The sequence below is a fragment of the Eleutherodactylus coqui genome, chromosome 3, assembly GCF_035609145.1.
Source record: "Eleutherodactylus coqui strain aEleCoq1 chromosome 3, aEleCoq1.hap1, whole genome shotgun sequence".
In the NCBI taxonomy this organism is placed as follows: domain Eukaryota; kingdom Metazoa; phylum Chordata; class Amphibia; order Anura; family Eleutherodactylidae; genus Eleutherodactylus; species Eleutherodactylus coqui.
The window spans coordinates 207664069-207681148 of NC_089839.1; the positions used below are offsets into that span (position 1 = coordinate 207664069).

General features: G+C 44.0%; 1 protein-coding gene across 2 annotated transcripts in view; it reads right to left on the minus strand.

The window, feature by feature from the left end:
• Positions 1-14817, minus strand: part of DNAH1 (dynein axonemal heavy chain 1) — a 99157-nt gene extending 84340 nt beyond the window's left edge. For both annotated transcript variants that reach the window (XM_066596925.1, XM_066596924.1), the window contains exons 1-5: positions 14787-14817; positions 8801-8869; positions 3069-3273; positions 2824-2896; positions 1505-1679 (exon numbers count right to left, since the gene is read on the minus strand). In XM_066596925.1, the coding sequence (XP_066453022.1) occupies positions 1505-1679; positions 2824-2896; positions 3069-3269 (449 nt within the window). In that variant the 5' untranslated portion in view covers positions 3270-3273; positions 8801-8869; positions 14787-14817. The remainder of the gene's footprint in view (positions 1-1504; positions 1680-2823; positions 2897-3068; positions 3274-8800; positions 8870-14786) is intronic.
• Between the last annotated feature and the right edge of the window lie 2263 nt (positions 14818-17080).

Genomic DNA, 17080 nt, shown 5'->3' on the forward strand with positions numbered 1-17080 from the left:
AGATCTCCCCTCCGTTCCGCTCCGCTCTCCCCTCGCTCGAGCAATTGCCTTTACCGAGTATACTCGCTCATCTCTATTCATATGTCATTTTTAATGCATTGTGAACGCTGCAAAAAACTAAACTTCTCAAAAAAATGGGGAAAATGGCTTTTTAAAAAAATTTCCAGACTTAAAAATTTTTTACATTTCTTTCATACATTATAAGGGCTTATTCAGACAGGTGTATATTGGTCGGGTTTTCACGCCCGGCCGATATAGGCTGTCCCTCTCTGCAAGGGGAGGAGGCGGGCCTGGCCGGGAACTAGTGCACTGAGCTCCCACCCCCTCTCCGCCCCTCACCACTGCTTGTAATGGGAGCCTGGGACGGGGGCGGAGCCAAGATACGCTCTTCCCCGCCCACTCCCATTGCCGGCTATGGACAAGGGGCAGAGAGGGGGCAGAGAGGGGGCGGCAGCTTAGGTCCGCCGCAACCACTTCCATTGCAAACCGCTCGGAGGGGAAGAGAGAGGCAAAGAGACTGTGAGGGGGAGGGAAGGGGGCAATTGCTTAGATGGAAGCGTATATAGGCTAGCCGTGAAAACCCGACTGATATACGCTCGTGTAAATAAGCCCTTAGGTATATTAAATGGTTCCATTAAAAATTAAACTCATCCTGCAAAACACAAGACCTTATACGGCTATGTCAATGGAAAAATGAAAGTGTTATGGCTTTTGGAAGGCAGGGACAAAAAAAAACTTAAATGCAAAATCTCTGATTCTGAACGGGATAAAATCCCCAATTAGCAAACTTCCAAAAAACAGACAATCATTTTCAAGATCTCTGCTGAATGTCAGTGAAGGGAATCACTCCTGTGCAGACCTAATCATCCTCAGTCTAGATAATCTTCTGTACCATCATGGACTCCAGACAGATACAATGCATCAGCTTTGAATCCGCTGAGGATTGTCTCGACTGGATACGGCTGTAACAAACCCTCAGCTGTTCACACGGGAGATGTACAGACGACCCGTGAGCATTTTTATACTTGCTACAAAGACACAATCAGATGATCGTTTGCTCATTGGTCAGTTGTTAGTTTTCCCTTTTAGATTGCATTCACATGGGTGCGTCGCGCCTGACATTCTCGGGGCGTGACTCAGATCGCAAAGGACACGGACTCTCTAAACAGACCCAGACAAAAGAATGCGTTCTATTTTCGTGCGAGCTTTGTATATCATGCAACGCACAAAACTCGCATGATTCTATTGCTTGTGTGAATGCACCCTAACATGGCTGATGACTGAGAAAACGAGCGTTCAGGCGAATGCTTGTGCCCGATTTCAGACAATCTTCTGGACTGCATGCTGATGCATGTCACCTGCACTGATACATTGTAACAAACTATCAGGACAGGAGGGGGATGCTGATCACCATCGGCCTCCATGGCCTGATATAAGCTTCATCTCTGTCCTGCCCTCCGCCTGCAGTTCAGTACACACACAGATATCGTCACAGTGTCGTCACCTTTCCAGCTCGACCTTTCGGGGGCACTGCCCGGGTGGCACTGTGAAGGGTAGCTGTACTTTTGGCTCATAGCCTCTCTTGGAGAAGTCGGATTTCACCATCATCTCTGTTGTGGGTCCGTAGACCTGCTTGTCCAGAATGGACTGGAGATCAGACGGGGCCACGAAGCTGCTCGCTGCAGAAGAGACGTTACAGGGTTATCATGCGAAGAAGAGCGGTGCCCAAGCCAACCAGACGGGTGCTATGAATTATAACTAGACCATGTGCCCCCCCAAAATAAAGAAATAATTAGAGAATACATATTTATTACATACTTTGTCAAAAAAAACAATCCCGCCCCTAGAACAAGTTGTAGTTTTGCTGCAAAACTCATCCTGCAGTTACATCTCGGGCTGATATACAAATGATGAGAGTTGTGGTGATTAGATGAACGGTCTTGTCACCGGAGGCCCTAAAAGTGGTTTCCCCCTTGGCCTATAAAAGGCTCTCGGAGGCTCCTTGTGTGTAGTGACCTCTTCTTCCACTTGTGTAGAGCTTGTTAACCACTAGACGCCTCTACGACGGAGAGAAGAGATGTCACCCCGTTACCAGAGGGGGGCGCATTATTGGGATGTGAGAAGCTGGATGGTCGTATCAATAAATTGTCCCCCACCGGGCCGTTCTGACCAGACTGTTAGGAGGTGTTGGGACCAGTGGATGTGTGAGGGCACACAAGGTGACCGGGGGGGCTCAGGACCCCCGACAGACCACTAGTAGAGAGGATTGTCTAGTAATGGTGACCCCCTCTGTGGCCCCACTGAGTAATGGTGACCCCCTCTGTGGCCCCACTAAGTAACGGTGACCCACTCTGTGGCCCCCACTAAGTAAGGGTGACCCCCTCTGTGGCCCCACTAAGTAATGGTGACCCCCTCTATGGCTCCACTAAGTAATGGTGACCCCCTCTGTGGCCCCCACTATGTAAGGGTGACCCCCTCTGTGGCCCCACTAAGTAAGGGTGACCCCCTCTGTGCTCCAGTATAGGGCCCCTCTCTTGCCTCCTAGTACTGCAGCAGATAGAAATGTAATTCTTGCAGTGTGACCTCACTCCTCCCTATGGCTTCAGTTGGCAAAGTACAGTGGATGCCATAGCTTGGGGTGAGGTCACCCTAAATGGAGAATCCCTTCTTGCCCTAGAAGTGGAGCAGCGCCTGTCCTGCCGCGGCCTGAGTGATCTGGGACAGACTGGTTGCTATGGACTCACTGCCTGACGACCCATTACAAGTTCTGTGGTTGTCACATTGTATCTCCACCTTGTGGCGCTATGACTCTGCTCCACTCACCTTTCGGAGTATGGTGCTCCTGATCGGCTTGTCTGAGGAGATCCGGCTGCACAAATGGCCCGGCGTTAACATCCTGAAATAGAACAGAAATAGCGGCGTTTTTACAGAGGAGCCATACTAGGACATCAGCAGAAAACGCGTAAACATATTTGCTGCAATTTGTGCAAAAATGGCGCTGTGACCGCGGCATGTGAACACCCCTTAGCGGGGCTTCTCCCTGTCATGTGACACTTGATGGGACTCACTGTGACCAGAGGGGCCGCACTGCGGGTCAGGATGTCGGAGTAGAAGCCTCGCTGTCTGATAACCGGATACTTTCGTGGAAGGATGGCACCGTTTCCTGCCGTGAACACTGGCACAAGAGAGTGGCGATGCGGTGATGTCCCGGGACGGGCATGCTGCGGACTCGGAGGATGGGGCTTGTCTGCCTTTATCTGCTCCATCATCACCCTACAGAGAAGACCATGCAAGAAATGTCCGAAATGGGAGGAAAGCTCTCCACCCCCCCCCCCCGCTGCAGATCATTCACCTCTCTGAAGAGCTGCAGATCATTCACCTCTCTGAAGAGCTGCAGATCGTTTCACCCTGTCCTATAGCTACAGATAACTATTTCCTCTCCTTTTAGCAGTAAATCATTTGTCTCCCCTGTAGCTGCAGACTATTTCACCCTGACTTCTATTTTTAGCAAGTCTCTAAATCTGCAGACTATTTCACCCTGACTTTTATTTCAGCAAGTCTCTATAGCTGCAGACTATTTCACCCTGACTTTTATTTCAGCAAGTCTCTATAGCTGAAGACTATTTCACCCTTACTTCTACTTCAGTATCTCCCTATAACTGCAGACTATTTCACCCTTACTTCTACTTCAGTATCTCTCTACAACTGCAGACTATTTCACCCTTACTTCTATTTCAGTATCTCTTTACAACTGCAGACTATTTCACCCTTACTTCTATTTCAGTATATTTCTACAACTGCAGACTATTTCACCCTTACTTCTACTTCAGTATCTCCCTATAACTGCAGACTATTTCACCCTTACTTCTACTTCAGTATCTCTCTACAACTGCAGACTATTTCACCCTTACTTCTACTTCAGTATCTCTCTATAACTGCAGACTATTTCACCCTTACTTCTACTTCAGTATCTCTCTACAACTGCAGACTATTTCACCCTTACTTCTACTTCAGTATCTCTCTACAACTGCAGACTATTTCACCCTTACTTCTGCTTCAGTATATTTCTACAACTGCAGACTATTTCACCCTTACTTCTACTTCAGTATCTCTCTACAACTGCAGACTATTTCACCCTTACTTCTATTTCAGTACGTCTCTACAACTGCAGACTATTTCACCCTTACTTCTACTTCAGTATCTCTCTATAACTGCAGACTATTTCACCCTTACTTCTATTTCAGTATATTTCTACAACTGCAGACTATTTTACCCTTACTTCTACTTCAGTATCTCTTTACAACTGCAGACTATTTCACCCTTACTTCTATTTCAGTATATTTCTACAACTGCAGACTATTTCACCCTTACTTCTGCTTCAGTATATTTCTACAACTGCAGACTATTTCACCCTTACTTCTACTTCAGTATCTCTCTATAACTGCAGACTATTTCACCCTTACTTCTACTTCAGTATCTCTCTATAACTGCAGACTATTTCACCCTTACTTCTGCTTCAGTATATTTCTACAACTGCAGACTATTTCACCCTTACTTCTACTTCAGTATCTCTCTACAACTGCAGACTATTTCACCCTTACTTCTACTTCAGTATCTCTCTACAACTGCAGACTATTTCACCCTTACTTCTACCTCAGTATCTCTCTACAACTGCAGACTATTTCACCCTTACTTCTACTTCAGTATCTCTCTATAACTGCGGACTATTTCACCCTGACTTCTATTTCAGCAAGTCTCTAAATCTGCAGACTATTTCACCCTGACTTTTATTTCAGCAAGTCTCTATAGCTGCAGACTATTTCACCCTGACTTTTATTTCAGCAAGTCTCTATAGCTGCAGACTATTTCACCCTTACTTCTACTTCAGTATCTCTCTACAACTGCAGACTATTTCACCCTTACTTCTATTTCAGTATCTCTCTACAACTGCAGACTATTTCACCCTTACTACTACTTCAGTATTTCTCTACAACTGCAGACTATTTCACCCTTACTTCTATTTCAGTATATTTCTACAACTGCAGACTATTTTACCCTTACTTCTACTTCAGTATCTCTCTACAACTGCAGACTATTTCACCCTTACTTCTATTTCAGTATATTTCTACAACTGCAGACTATTTCACCCTTACTTCTACTTCAGTATCTCCCTATAACTGCAGACTATTTCACCCTTACTTCTACTTCAGTATCTCTCTACAACTGCAGACTATTTCACCCTTACTTCTACTTCAGTATCTCTCTTCAACTGCAGACTATTTCACCCTTAGTTCTGCTTCAGTATATTTCTACAACTGCAGACTATTTCACCCTTACTTCTACTTCAGTATCTCTCTACAACTGCAGACTATTTCACCCTTACTTCTACTTCAGTATCTCTCTACAACTGCAGACTATTTCACCCTTACTTCTATTTCAGTACGTCTCTACAACTGCAGACTATTTCACCCTTACTTCTATTTCAGTATCTCTCTACAACTGCAGACTATTTCACCCTTACTTCTACTTCAGTATCTCTCTACACCTGCAGACTATTTCACCCTTACTTCTACTTCAGTATCTCTCTATAACTGCAGACTATTTCACCCTGACTTCTATTTCAGCAAGTCTCTAAATCTGAAGACTATTTCACCCTGACTTTTATTTCAGCAAGTCTCTATAGCTGCAGACTATTTCACCCTTACTTCTACTTCAGTATCTCTCTATAGCTGCAGACTATTTCACCCTTACTTCTACTTCAGTATCTCTCTACAACTGCAGACTATTTCACCCTTACTTCTATTTCAGTATCTCTCTACAACTGCAGACTATTTCACCCTTACTTCTATTTCAGTATATTTCTACAACTGCAGACTATTTCACCCTTACTACTACTTCAGTATTTCTCTACAACTGCAGACTATTTCACCCTTACTTCTATTTCAGTATATTTCTACAACTGCAGACTATTTCACCCTTACTTCTACTTCAGTATCTCCCTATAACTGCAGACTATTTCACCCTTCCTTCTGCTTCAGTATATTTCTACAACTGCAGACTATTTCACCCTTACTTCTACTTCAGTATCTCTCTACAACTGCAGACTATTTCACCCTTACTTCTGCTTCAGTATATTTCTACAACTGCAGACTATTTCACCCTTACTTCTATTTCAGTATCTCTCTACAACTGCAGACTATTTCACCCTTACTTCTACTTCAGTATCTCTCTACAACTGCAGACTATTTCACCCTTACTTCTATTTCAGTACGTCTCTACAACTGCAGACTATTTCACCCTTACTTCTACTTCAGTATCTCTCTATAACTGCAGACTATTTCACCCTGACTTCTATTTCAGCAAGTCTCTAAATCTGCAGACTATTTCACCCTGACTTTTATTTCAGCAAGTCTCTATAGCTGCAGACTATTTCACCCTTACTTCTATTTCAGTATCTCTCTACAACTGCAGACTATTTCACCCTTACTACTACTTCAGTATCTCTCTACAACTGCAGACTATTTCACCCTTACTTCTATTTCAGTATATTTCTACACCTGCAGACTATTTTACCCTTACTTCTACTTCAGTATATTTCTACAACTGCAGACTATTTCACCCTTACTTCTATTTCAGTATGTCTCTACAACTGCAGACTATTTCACCCTTACTTCTATTTCAGTATATTTCTACAACTGCAGACTATTTCACCCTTACTTCTACTTCAGTATCTCCCTATAACTGCAGACTATTTCACCCTTACTTTTACTTCAGTATCTCTCTATAACTGCAGACTATTTCACCCTTACTTCTACTTCAGTATCTCTCTACAACTGCAGACTATTTCACCCTTACTTCTATTTCAGTACGTCTTTATAACTGCAGACTATTTCACCCTTACTTCTACTTCAGTATCTCTCTATAACTGCAGACTATTTCACCCTTACTTCTACTTCAGTACGTCTCTACAACTGCAGACTATTTCACCCTTACTTCTACTTCAGTACGTCTCTACAACTGCAGACTATTTCACCCTTACTTCTACTTCAGTATCTCTCTACAACTGCAGACTATTTCACCCTTACTTCTATTTCAGTACGTCTCTACAACTGCAGACTATTTCACCCTTACTTCTACTTCAGTACGTCTCTACAACTGCAGACTATTTCACCCTTACTTCTACTTCAGTACGTCTCTACAACTGCAGACTATTTCACCCTTACTTCTACCTCAGTATCTCTCTACAACTGCAGACTATTTCACCCTTACTTCTACCTCAGTATCTCTCTACAACTGCAGATTATTTCACCCTTACTTCTACTTTAGTATCTCTCTACAACTGCAGACTATTTCACCCTTACTTCTACTTTAGTATCTCTCTATAACTGCAGACTATTTCACCCTTACTTCTATTTCAGTACGTCTCTACAACTGCAGACTATTTCACCCTTACTTCTACCTCAGTATCTCTTTACAACTGCAGACTATTTCACCCTTACTTCTACGTCAGTATCTCTCTACAACTGCAGACTATTTCACCCTTACTTCTACGTCAGTATCTCTCTACAACTGCAGACTATTTCACCCTTACTTCTACTTTAGTATCTCTCTATAACTGCAGACTATTTCACCCTTACTTCTACTTTAGTATCTCTCTATAACTGCAGACTAGTTCACCCTTACTTCTACTTCAGTATGTCTCTGAAACTGCAGACTATTTCCCCCTTAGTTCTATTCCAGTATATGCCTACAACTGCAGACTATTGCACCTTGACTTTCATTTCACATTGTATCTATAACTACAGATTATTTCATCCTTAGGGCTTATTCACATGGGTGTAAGCACATTTCGGCCACGTAAATATTTGGTGTATTTCGCTCGCTTTGGCATGTTTTTGTTTGCACACGCAAAAAAGAGTATTCAAAATCGCACTAACTTTGCGTACAAATACACAGCGAACAGGAGGGTTTCCTGTGTATTTAGTCACACCCATTGATTCCAATAGGCTTCTACGGTGTGTAGTACGCACCCAGATAGGTAATGCCGCGTTTTTATCATGCAATCGCACGTCACATGAAAATCTACGCTCCTGTGAACGAACCCATTGGAATAAAGGAGTTTTATTCACTGCATATTACGTGAGCAAAAATTGCACGCGTAATATGCAGTTTGAACAAGCCCCTACATCTATTTCAAAATATCTCTACACCTGCAGACTATTTCACCCTTACTTCTACTTCAGTATCTCTCTACACCTGCAGACTATTTCACCCTTACTTCTACTTCAGTATCTCTCTACAACTGCAGACTATTTCGCATTGGCTTCTATTTCAATGTCTCTACACCTGCAGACTATTTCACCTCATACTTGCAGAATATTCCACACTGTCTCTAAATCTGCAGATTATTTCTCCCTATCCTACAATTGGGAACCATTTCACACTGCAGATTCTACCAATTCCTATCACTGCAGAGCATCATCCCTCCCTGTAAATCTGCAGATTCTTTCACCCTGTCCCTATAGCAGTACATCATTTTAGGATCTCCTACATCTGCAGACTATTTCACCTTCACCTTCCTAGAACTGCAGAATATTCCACACTGTCCGTATACGTGCAGATTATTTCTACGCTTCCTACAACTTGCGCCATTTCACACTATAGATTCAATCTCCATCCCAGTTCCTATCACTGCAGAGCATTGCACCGCAGGTGTACACCACTCCAAGATTTACAACAGTCCAGACTAGGAGCGCTCTCCAGAGGATGGCGGTTATCGATATTCGTGCGATTCACTTACTCATTGAGGAGGATTCGTCAGTTGCGCCTGATCTCACGGACGGGACGTTCTCCGCAGTTCTCAAGAAATCTGGACAGAAGGAAAGAAGCTTCTTGATGATGCGTGCGGAAAGATGGCGGTTCTTACGGTCGCACTAGGCTGGGATCACACGGGTGTAAGCGCATTGGGCTCATTGACACGACCGCATCCGTAAAAAGCTGTAGGAGTCCCACAGCATTTTACCGATCTGTGTGAGCCATCAGTGACCGCGTATCTCACGCACACGGACGCGCGCAGTGTGGCTAGCGGGGATGCGTACGAATCTGCGCCCATGCACAATGTATTGCATATGGACAGCGTTTGCATACTGGCGCATAAAGAAGTACAGGGCTCGCTACGTCGTACGCCAAGAAATCGAGCATGCTGCGATCTTTTTCTTGCGCAAATCTACATGCAGTGTTTACACGCTCATGTGAACGGATTAACGAAAGTCCATCTACTTTAATTGACTCCATTCGCTGCGTGCATTGCAGTCGTAATACTTGCAGAAATCACAGTCGTGTGAATGAGTCCTAGCACTTGTATCTGCGCTGCGCATTTGTGCGATGGGTGTTGCGTATTTACGTTCATTTGCGTATTTTTTGTGCACGTAAATCATGCGCAAACACACAACCAGGCCCCCATTCACTGAAATTAGTGTTACTAATATGTGCTATTTTCGTGCACAGGAAAATAGAGCATGCTGCGTATTTTTTTGCGCGAATGACACGTTTGCGCTAATTACTCCTTTGCGAACAATGGGTTCTATTCACTATTTATTGCATGTGCAAGTTTTGTGCACACAAAACACTGCGCAAATACATTTGTGTAATACAGTCCTTACATGTTGTATTCGCAGGCCGAGTGCGATGCGGGTCAATGAAAATCTAACCGGTTTCCCTGCGATTTTACATGCAATGTTTATGCATATGTGAGGTGTTTTGCAAGAAAAGTGTGATTGTTCTCAGCAAGAGAAACCACATAATCTTGTAGATATGATACCTTTTAATGGCTAACAAAAATACATGATGTAATAATAGCGAGCTTGCGAACCAACGCAGGGTTCTTCTTCAGGCTTATGGATTGGATCTGAAGAGGCATGAATATTTATACACACTTATAACATACATACTTATGACAAGGCACAGATATGGATGTGATTGGTTCGCACTTAAAAGGAATTCTGCAACAGCAAACAAACTTTTTTTGTCTAGGCACTGATAGCGGAGTGAAAGTTTTATGGTCCCTAAATTACTGTTGGGGGTCGTCAGGCTAGAAATGCAACAAGAGGTGCACAAACATTTTTAACTAGACACTGATAAGGGATTATAAGTTTTATGGTCCCTGAATTACTGTTGATGGGGGTCTTATCTGTATAATAAATATCTCACACTTCCCATTCACGCATAAATCCAGGGGAATAATTTAATCCAGTATTCAGCGTGTCAAAGGTTGTTGTCAATTTATATTCCCAAATTCTTCTGTGGTTTTGTGCCTTGAAACCACCTTTCAATATCAGGACTCTCATATCTCCTATGTCATGTCCACGGTTAGAAAAGTGCTCGGCCACAGGTAATTCTCTTTTTCTGTGTTTAATCGTGTGGCGATGAGATCTCATCCTTGCTTTCAGTTATTGCCCTGTTTTTCCGACATAAAGACCCCCAACGGGACATTTACTGCACCGGATCAGGTACACAACATTGGATGAGGAACATGTGAATGTCCCAGGGATCTTATAGTCCTACTGTGTGTTGGGGATCCGTATCCTGTCCGTGGTCATTACATGTGAGCAGGTCTTACAGCTCCTTACATTACAGGGATAAGTTCCTTTTTGTGTGTCAGAGGGTAATGCACTCCTGATGATAAAGTTCCTCAAGTTAGGAGGTTGCCTGTAACACAGAAGCGGAGGGTCCGGGAATATGGTGTTCAGACGGTCATCCTTGTGCAGGGTATGGTGGAGTTTCTTTTCGGTTTTCCTTAGTACCTCTAGTTGCGGATTGTAGGTCACTACTAAAGGAACACAATTGTTTCTTTCCTTCTCCTTGTATTGGAGTAGTTGACTACTGGGTATCCTGGTGGCTCTGGTGATTTGGTCATCAATTGAGGTGGGATGGTAGCCCTGATTTATAAATGTTCTTTTAAGATGGTACAAATGTTCCTCTCTGTCTGCTGGGTTGGAGCAGATCTGGTTGTATCTGATGGGCTGGCTGTAGACAATGGACTTTTTGATGTGTTTAGGATGGAAACTGTCCCATCTGAGGTATGTGGGCCGATCAATCGGTTTTCGGTATAGGGATGTCTGTATTGAGTTGTTTGAAATCTTTATGGTGGTGTCCAAAAAGTTGATTTCAGTATATGAGTAGTATAATGTGAGGTTTATGGTGGGGTGGAATGCATTGAATCTTTCATGGAATTTTACTATTTCTTGTTCGGTGTGGGTCCAAATGATGTAATCAATGTAGCAAAAGTAGGCCAATGGTTTGCTGGGGCAGGAGGCCAAATGTCACTCTCCAGTTTTGCCATGAAAAGGTTGGCATATCGCAGTGCCATTTTACTGCCCGTGGCAATCCTAATGAGTTGCAGGAATATCTCTTTGCCAAAGGAGAAATAATTGTGTGTGAGGATGAATCTTGTGAGTTGTAGCACTGCGTCACAGGCAACCCCATTGGTCTCAAGGTGCACCTGGCAGGCAGTCAGTCCATCCTCGTGTGGGATGTTGGAATACAAGGATTCCACATAACAACCTTTGACACGCTGAATACTGGGTTAAATTATTCCCCAGGATTTATGCGTGAATGGGAAGTGTGAGACATTTATTGCACAGATAAGACCCCCATCAACAGTAATTCAGGGACCATAAAACTTTCACTCCGCTATCGGTGCCTAGACAAAAAAAGTTTGTTTTCCATTGCAGTATTATTTTTAAGTGCGAACCAATCACATCCATATCTGTGCCTTGTCATAAGTATGTATGTTATAAGTGTGTATAAATATTCATGCCTCTTCAGATCTAGTCCATTTTTAGCCTGAGGAAGAACCCTGCGTTGGTTTGGAAGCTCGCTATTATTACATCATGTATTTTTGTTAGCCATTAAAAGGTATCATATCTACAGGATTACTTAGTTTCTCTTGCTGGAAACAATCACATTTTGCTCTACTGGCTAACACCGTACCAAACCTTTGTTTTCATTATACCTAAGCGAGAAAAATGTGCGCTTTGCATCAGATTTACATGCAATTTTCAATGAAAAAAATGGCATGCGATCTCCATAGTAAAAATGCTTTAAAAACCCATGGCGCTCACATAGAAATCGTATGTCATGCAATTGCGATGCAGTTTTTTTACACTTCCATGGAAAATAACGGGCAATTCTTGAAGAAAAGTCGCACAAAAATAGAACATGCAGCAATTTTGATCTGAGAGAAAAATTGTTTGTGGCTCTTCTTCTGCGCATCTTGGAATTTAACAGAACTTGCACAGGAAATTTGCCCATGTGAATACACCCTAACGCCATTTTCTTGCGGCTGAGAAGATCGCATGAGGTTTGTGCGTTGTGAGATACACAAATCTCGCATGAATATGAACTCTATTCTTTTGAAATGGGTCATACTAATTAGTGATTTTTATTACCGCATTGCATCTCGCTGTGATGCGGGAAACAAATCGTGGCATGTCCTATATTTGGGTGTGTCCTTGGATCACATTGCTCATTGTCTTCAATGGAGCCGGTGGGAGACACTCCGCGATCCTACAACGCGGCTGTCAGCCATGGTGGAGTATCGCAGAGTGTCTTCCATCGTTTTCAATGGGAAGACACTGCACTCTGTCAGCCGCGGCGGAGGATCGCTACTTCCCCGAACCTGTGGGGAAATTGCATGTAGACAAGCGCAATATCTGACCGTGATTCACAGTCCAATATCATGCTTGCCCGTGTGAGGTTAGCCTAAGGGACCTTTTACACGGAACGGAATTACGCCCCAGGACACGGCCGAATCCGCAGCTTTTAAGCCAGTTTCAATTCCGCGTCAAAATCTGTAGGCAGCCTGCGAATTTTGGAGCGAAATTTACGGCAGCTTGCGGTGCATCATGCGGCTTATTCCATCCGTGGTGAAAGATCCCTTAGGCTACTCTCACACACAATGCTTTTTACCGCGGCGTTTAAAGCCCCGCACTAGGCACTGTAATACTCCTCCATTGATTTCAACGGTGCTTCGTAGAGTAGAATTCGAATGCGGCGTTTATGATGCCACGATTTCCGAACGCCATCTGCTCTATTTTAGTGCCTTTTAGCACTTTTTAATGCGCCTCATGATGCGAAATGTTTGCGGACATGTTTGAAAATGCGTTCAAAACGTAGTTTTTTTAACAACGGCGTGTGAGAGCGGCTTTAAGCTACACTCACATCTGCGTCTGCCGTTTCCGTCTCTTCATAGGGGGACACAAAACAGCAACAAATGTTTTCATTTACTTCCCCCGTAAGTTTCATGATGCTCTTCACTAATCTCAGCTCGTGACGGCTCTGTCAGGTTTCCATTTTTATTTCCATACTATTGCGCACGAGTTTGAAAAGAAAAGCTGAACGCTGCGTCCCGTCCCATCTTTCTCGCACGTAGTATTAAGGTGCGAGAGTCCTGCTAGTGAAAATTAAAACCAGTGAAATTAGTTGTTTTGTCCCATTTTGCATCCGTAATTTTCAAAAAATCGAAATCCCGGTCGTCTGAAGACGCCTTTGGGGCTTAAAGCTTGAATAGTCAAAGAAAATCCCAAAACACTGGATCATGCGCTAATCTGCACCGTAGCGGCGAGCGTATTAGCGCATGCGCTTATTTTTTAAGCCCTCAGACTCCCTCACATGGGCGTGTACATGTATGCTAAATCCCCATAGCCTATATTACTGCGCAATATGCGCCAAAATAGGTAGGACACGCTGTGTTTTTTTTCCCACCTGTGTGAGTAGGCCAATAGAAATCAATGGGCATTTAACGCCGCGCATTACGCATGCATAATACACGAGTGACGTACGCCCATGTGAGCCCTCACGGATCCATCAAAAACCCAGAGCCCTTAGGCTGGGGTCACACAGGACCGAAATCCCGCGGAAATATCGTGGAATAACCGACCGGAAATAGCGCAAGATTTCCATGGGAGAAATGCAGTTTTAAAATCTGCGGAAGCCCCGCCTTGGGCTCGGTTCACACTGAGGCATCTGCTGCGACATTTTCAGCTCAGATCCCACCTGCAAAACTGCGTCTGACATCCATGACTATTCCATTGCGGTTTTTGCCGCAGATCCGCACATACATTTAACCCCGCCAATGCCACAAATTCTCGCATTTCCATGCAGCTTGTGGTCATGAGGTTACACGTCAGTTCTATATGCAGAAACGTGTTGGAGTTCTGCGTGCGGATTATGTGCGCTGACAGGGTTAATTCTGTGCGCAGATCCTCGTCAAAAACTGACGCAGCGCCGACGCGGATTTCTGATACGGTTCTACAGGCAGAATCTGTGCAGAATATTCAGATTCTGCCGTGTGACACAGCGGTACTTTCCGTTCGGTGTCCGTTTTTTAAATCTGCTTATAGAATTGTAGATAGAAAACGGAAACAGAGTGCAGGCGTAATAAAAGCTGAAAACAATGGCACCTTCATAAACGTGCCGATATCCTTATCTATCAGAGGATACAGAACATGCGACAAACTTCACGACTTCCCATCATCGTGAGGTGGACTACAACTCCCAGCATGCCCTGACGGTCTGTAAGTCACATGCATGCTGGGACTTGTGGTTCCACTGCAGCCAGAGAGATTCAACCTTCTATACAATATGATCACACGGGACGGCTGGGGCCCCCGTACAGATACGCTTCAGGGCCGCAGCCTGAGGGCCCGTCTGCCGGGGGACTAGAGAAAGTCTGGGACTGGTGGGTCTTGTAGTGCTCACAGTACACAGAACCGACATCACGTTACCTGCTCCGCGTCCGCCGTCTCCAGGCAACAGGACGCGGCGTATCTAGGGAGACACCAAGTCATCTGCGGAGGGGGAGCCTGGACACACCTCCGCCCCTAGCTGCCGAGCAATAGAACGTCCTTCTCAACCTGGGAGACTGCAGCCCCCTAGCGGCCATACAGCAGAAGGCTACACACGACCGCAATACCTGGGAGACTGCTGCCCCCTTGTGGTCATGTAGGCAAACATCATATAACTACTTCTGGCTTCTGTTGGGAAGCCAATTGTCAGGCTTTAGGTATTTCCTCCAGAGAATATATTAAGACACAATCACTCTTATTTAGGAATATTGGCGTATATTGACGGGGTGTTGACTGGATGAGTTGCGTTTTTTACTTCCCACATTTTGGGGTACATATAATGTATAACCTTCCGGCTACGCTCGCACTTGGCGTTTCTGAACGGCAGCAACAAAACAGCATCAAAAAAGCGCATGCAGCTTTAAAAGCTGCATGGGGTTTCTAAATAATGCAGGTGGACACAGCCGGATAAACCCCTTAGTGACGAAGCCTGTTTGCTTAGTTTCATTTATCCAATTTTTGGGGACTTCTAACACTTTGATTGTTTTAATTCCATTTTTTCTAGAGGCAAGAATACCAAAATCCGTAATTCTGGCTTGTGTTTTATTATTAATGGCGTCCGGCGTGCAGTATAAATAGGTTAAAATAATTCTGCAGGCTAGTACGATTATGTCAATTCCAAATGGGTTAAATAGGTTTTTTATTGCAACTTTTTCACGTTTCAGTTTATTTTTTTTTTTATTTTATCGCTGCTTTCAAAGGCCCCTAACATTTTTCTCTTTTTTTGTCGGCTGTGCTGTGTATTTTTTTCAGTATGAGGGCTTCTGTACACGAGCGTATATCGGTTGGTGTTTCGCGGCCGGCCAATATACGCTTCCATCTGAGCAGTTCCCCCCTTACCGGTTCTCTGCCTCTCTCCTCCCCTCCCGCGTTTGCAATGGGAGGGGGCGGGCATGGAGCTAAGCTCTGCTCTGTCCCGCCTACTTTCATTGCTGGTTGCGGACAAGGGGGCGGGAGCTTAGCTCCGCCTCTATCCCACCCACTACCATTGCAAACAGCCGGAGGGGAGGAGAGAGGCAGAGAGACGGTGAGGGGGAGGGAAGGGGGCAACTGCTTAGATGGAAGCGTATATAGGCCGGCCGTGAAAACGGCGTCTGATATACACGCGTGGGAATAAGCACTGAGTTGTAGTTTTCAGTAGTACCATTTGTTGATCCATGTGATCTTCTGATCACCTTCTATTCAGTTTTTTGCAAAATTAGCTCTTTTTGCCATGTTTTTTGTAAATGATGTACTTACTTTAATTTCTGGTTCATTACAAATGCAGCGATACCACTTGTGATTTTTTATTTTTTTTTTACAGGTTTTAGTGCCGTTTTTCTTTTTTATTATTTTTTACAGTATTTTTTTTATTCTTTTTTTCTTCCTGCTGGGGGACTTCATTATCAGCATATTTTATCATTCTTCTAATACACTACTATACTTGAGTATAGTAATGCACTAGAAAGCCTATGAAGCAGAGTCTGAGCCTAGCTGGACGCAATATTCAAGCCTCTAGGTACCACAGCAACCCATCCCCATGATCATATCACAAGTCACAGCGGTTAAACAGCAGGGATCCATGAATTCTTTGGTCCCTGCTGTTAGAGCAGGTGGAAGGCTGTCATCCATGCCAGGATTTTGATGCATCCGCCATCGAAAATTGGCGCATCAGCATAAAGCCCCTTAATGGCGTATGGGCAGGCATAAGGGCTTTTTTTTACAGGAATGGGGTGAAAAAGCACATAAATTCTGCAATAGCTCTTAGTTTTTTTTATGGCGTTCACCATGCAATAACACATCCTTTTTTTTTTTGCGGTTTGCTACAATTATGACGATTTTTGGGATGTAACTTTCCCAATCTGAGCTGCAAAATGCGATGGACACTTGAAACTCCGGTCTCACAGTATTTTTTGCACTCTGAAGATAATTTTCCATCAACCTTTCTTGCTTTGTGGGGCTCGTCCGCGGTCATCCAGAACGTTTGTTGTCTACGTTCTCAACAGTTCCATGCGCTTCAAACCTATCTCTAAGGCCGCTCTCACACAGGCGCTCGGTAAAATGCCACGATTTTGATCGCAGCGTTTTCCTGCGATTTTACTTTTGTTTTTGGCCGCAGGGTTTTCAGTGCACCCCATCATTGTGGTGGGCGATGAGGTGTGCTAAACGCGAAAAAATAGAGCAGACAGCGCTTG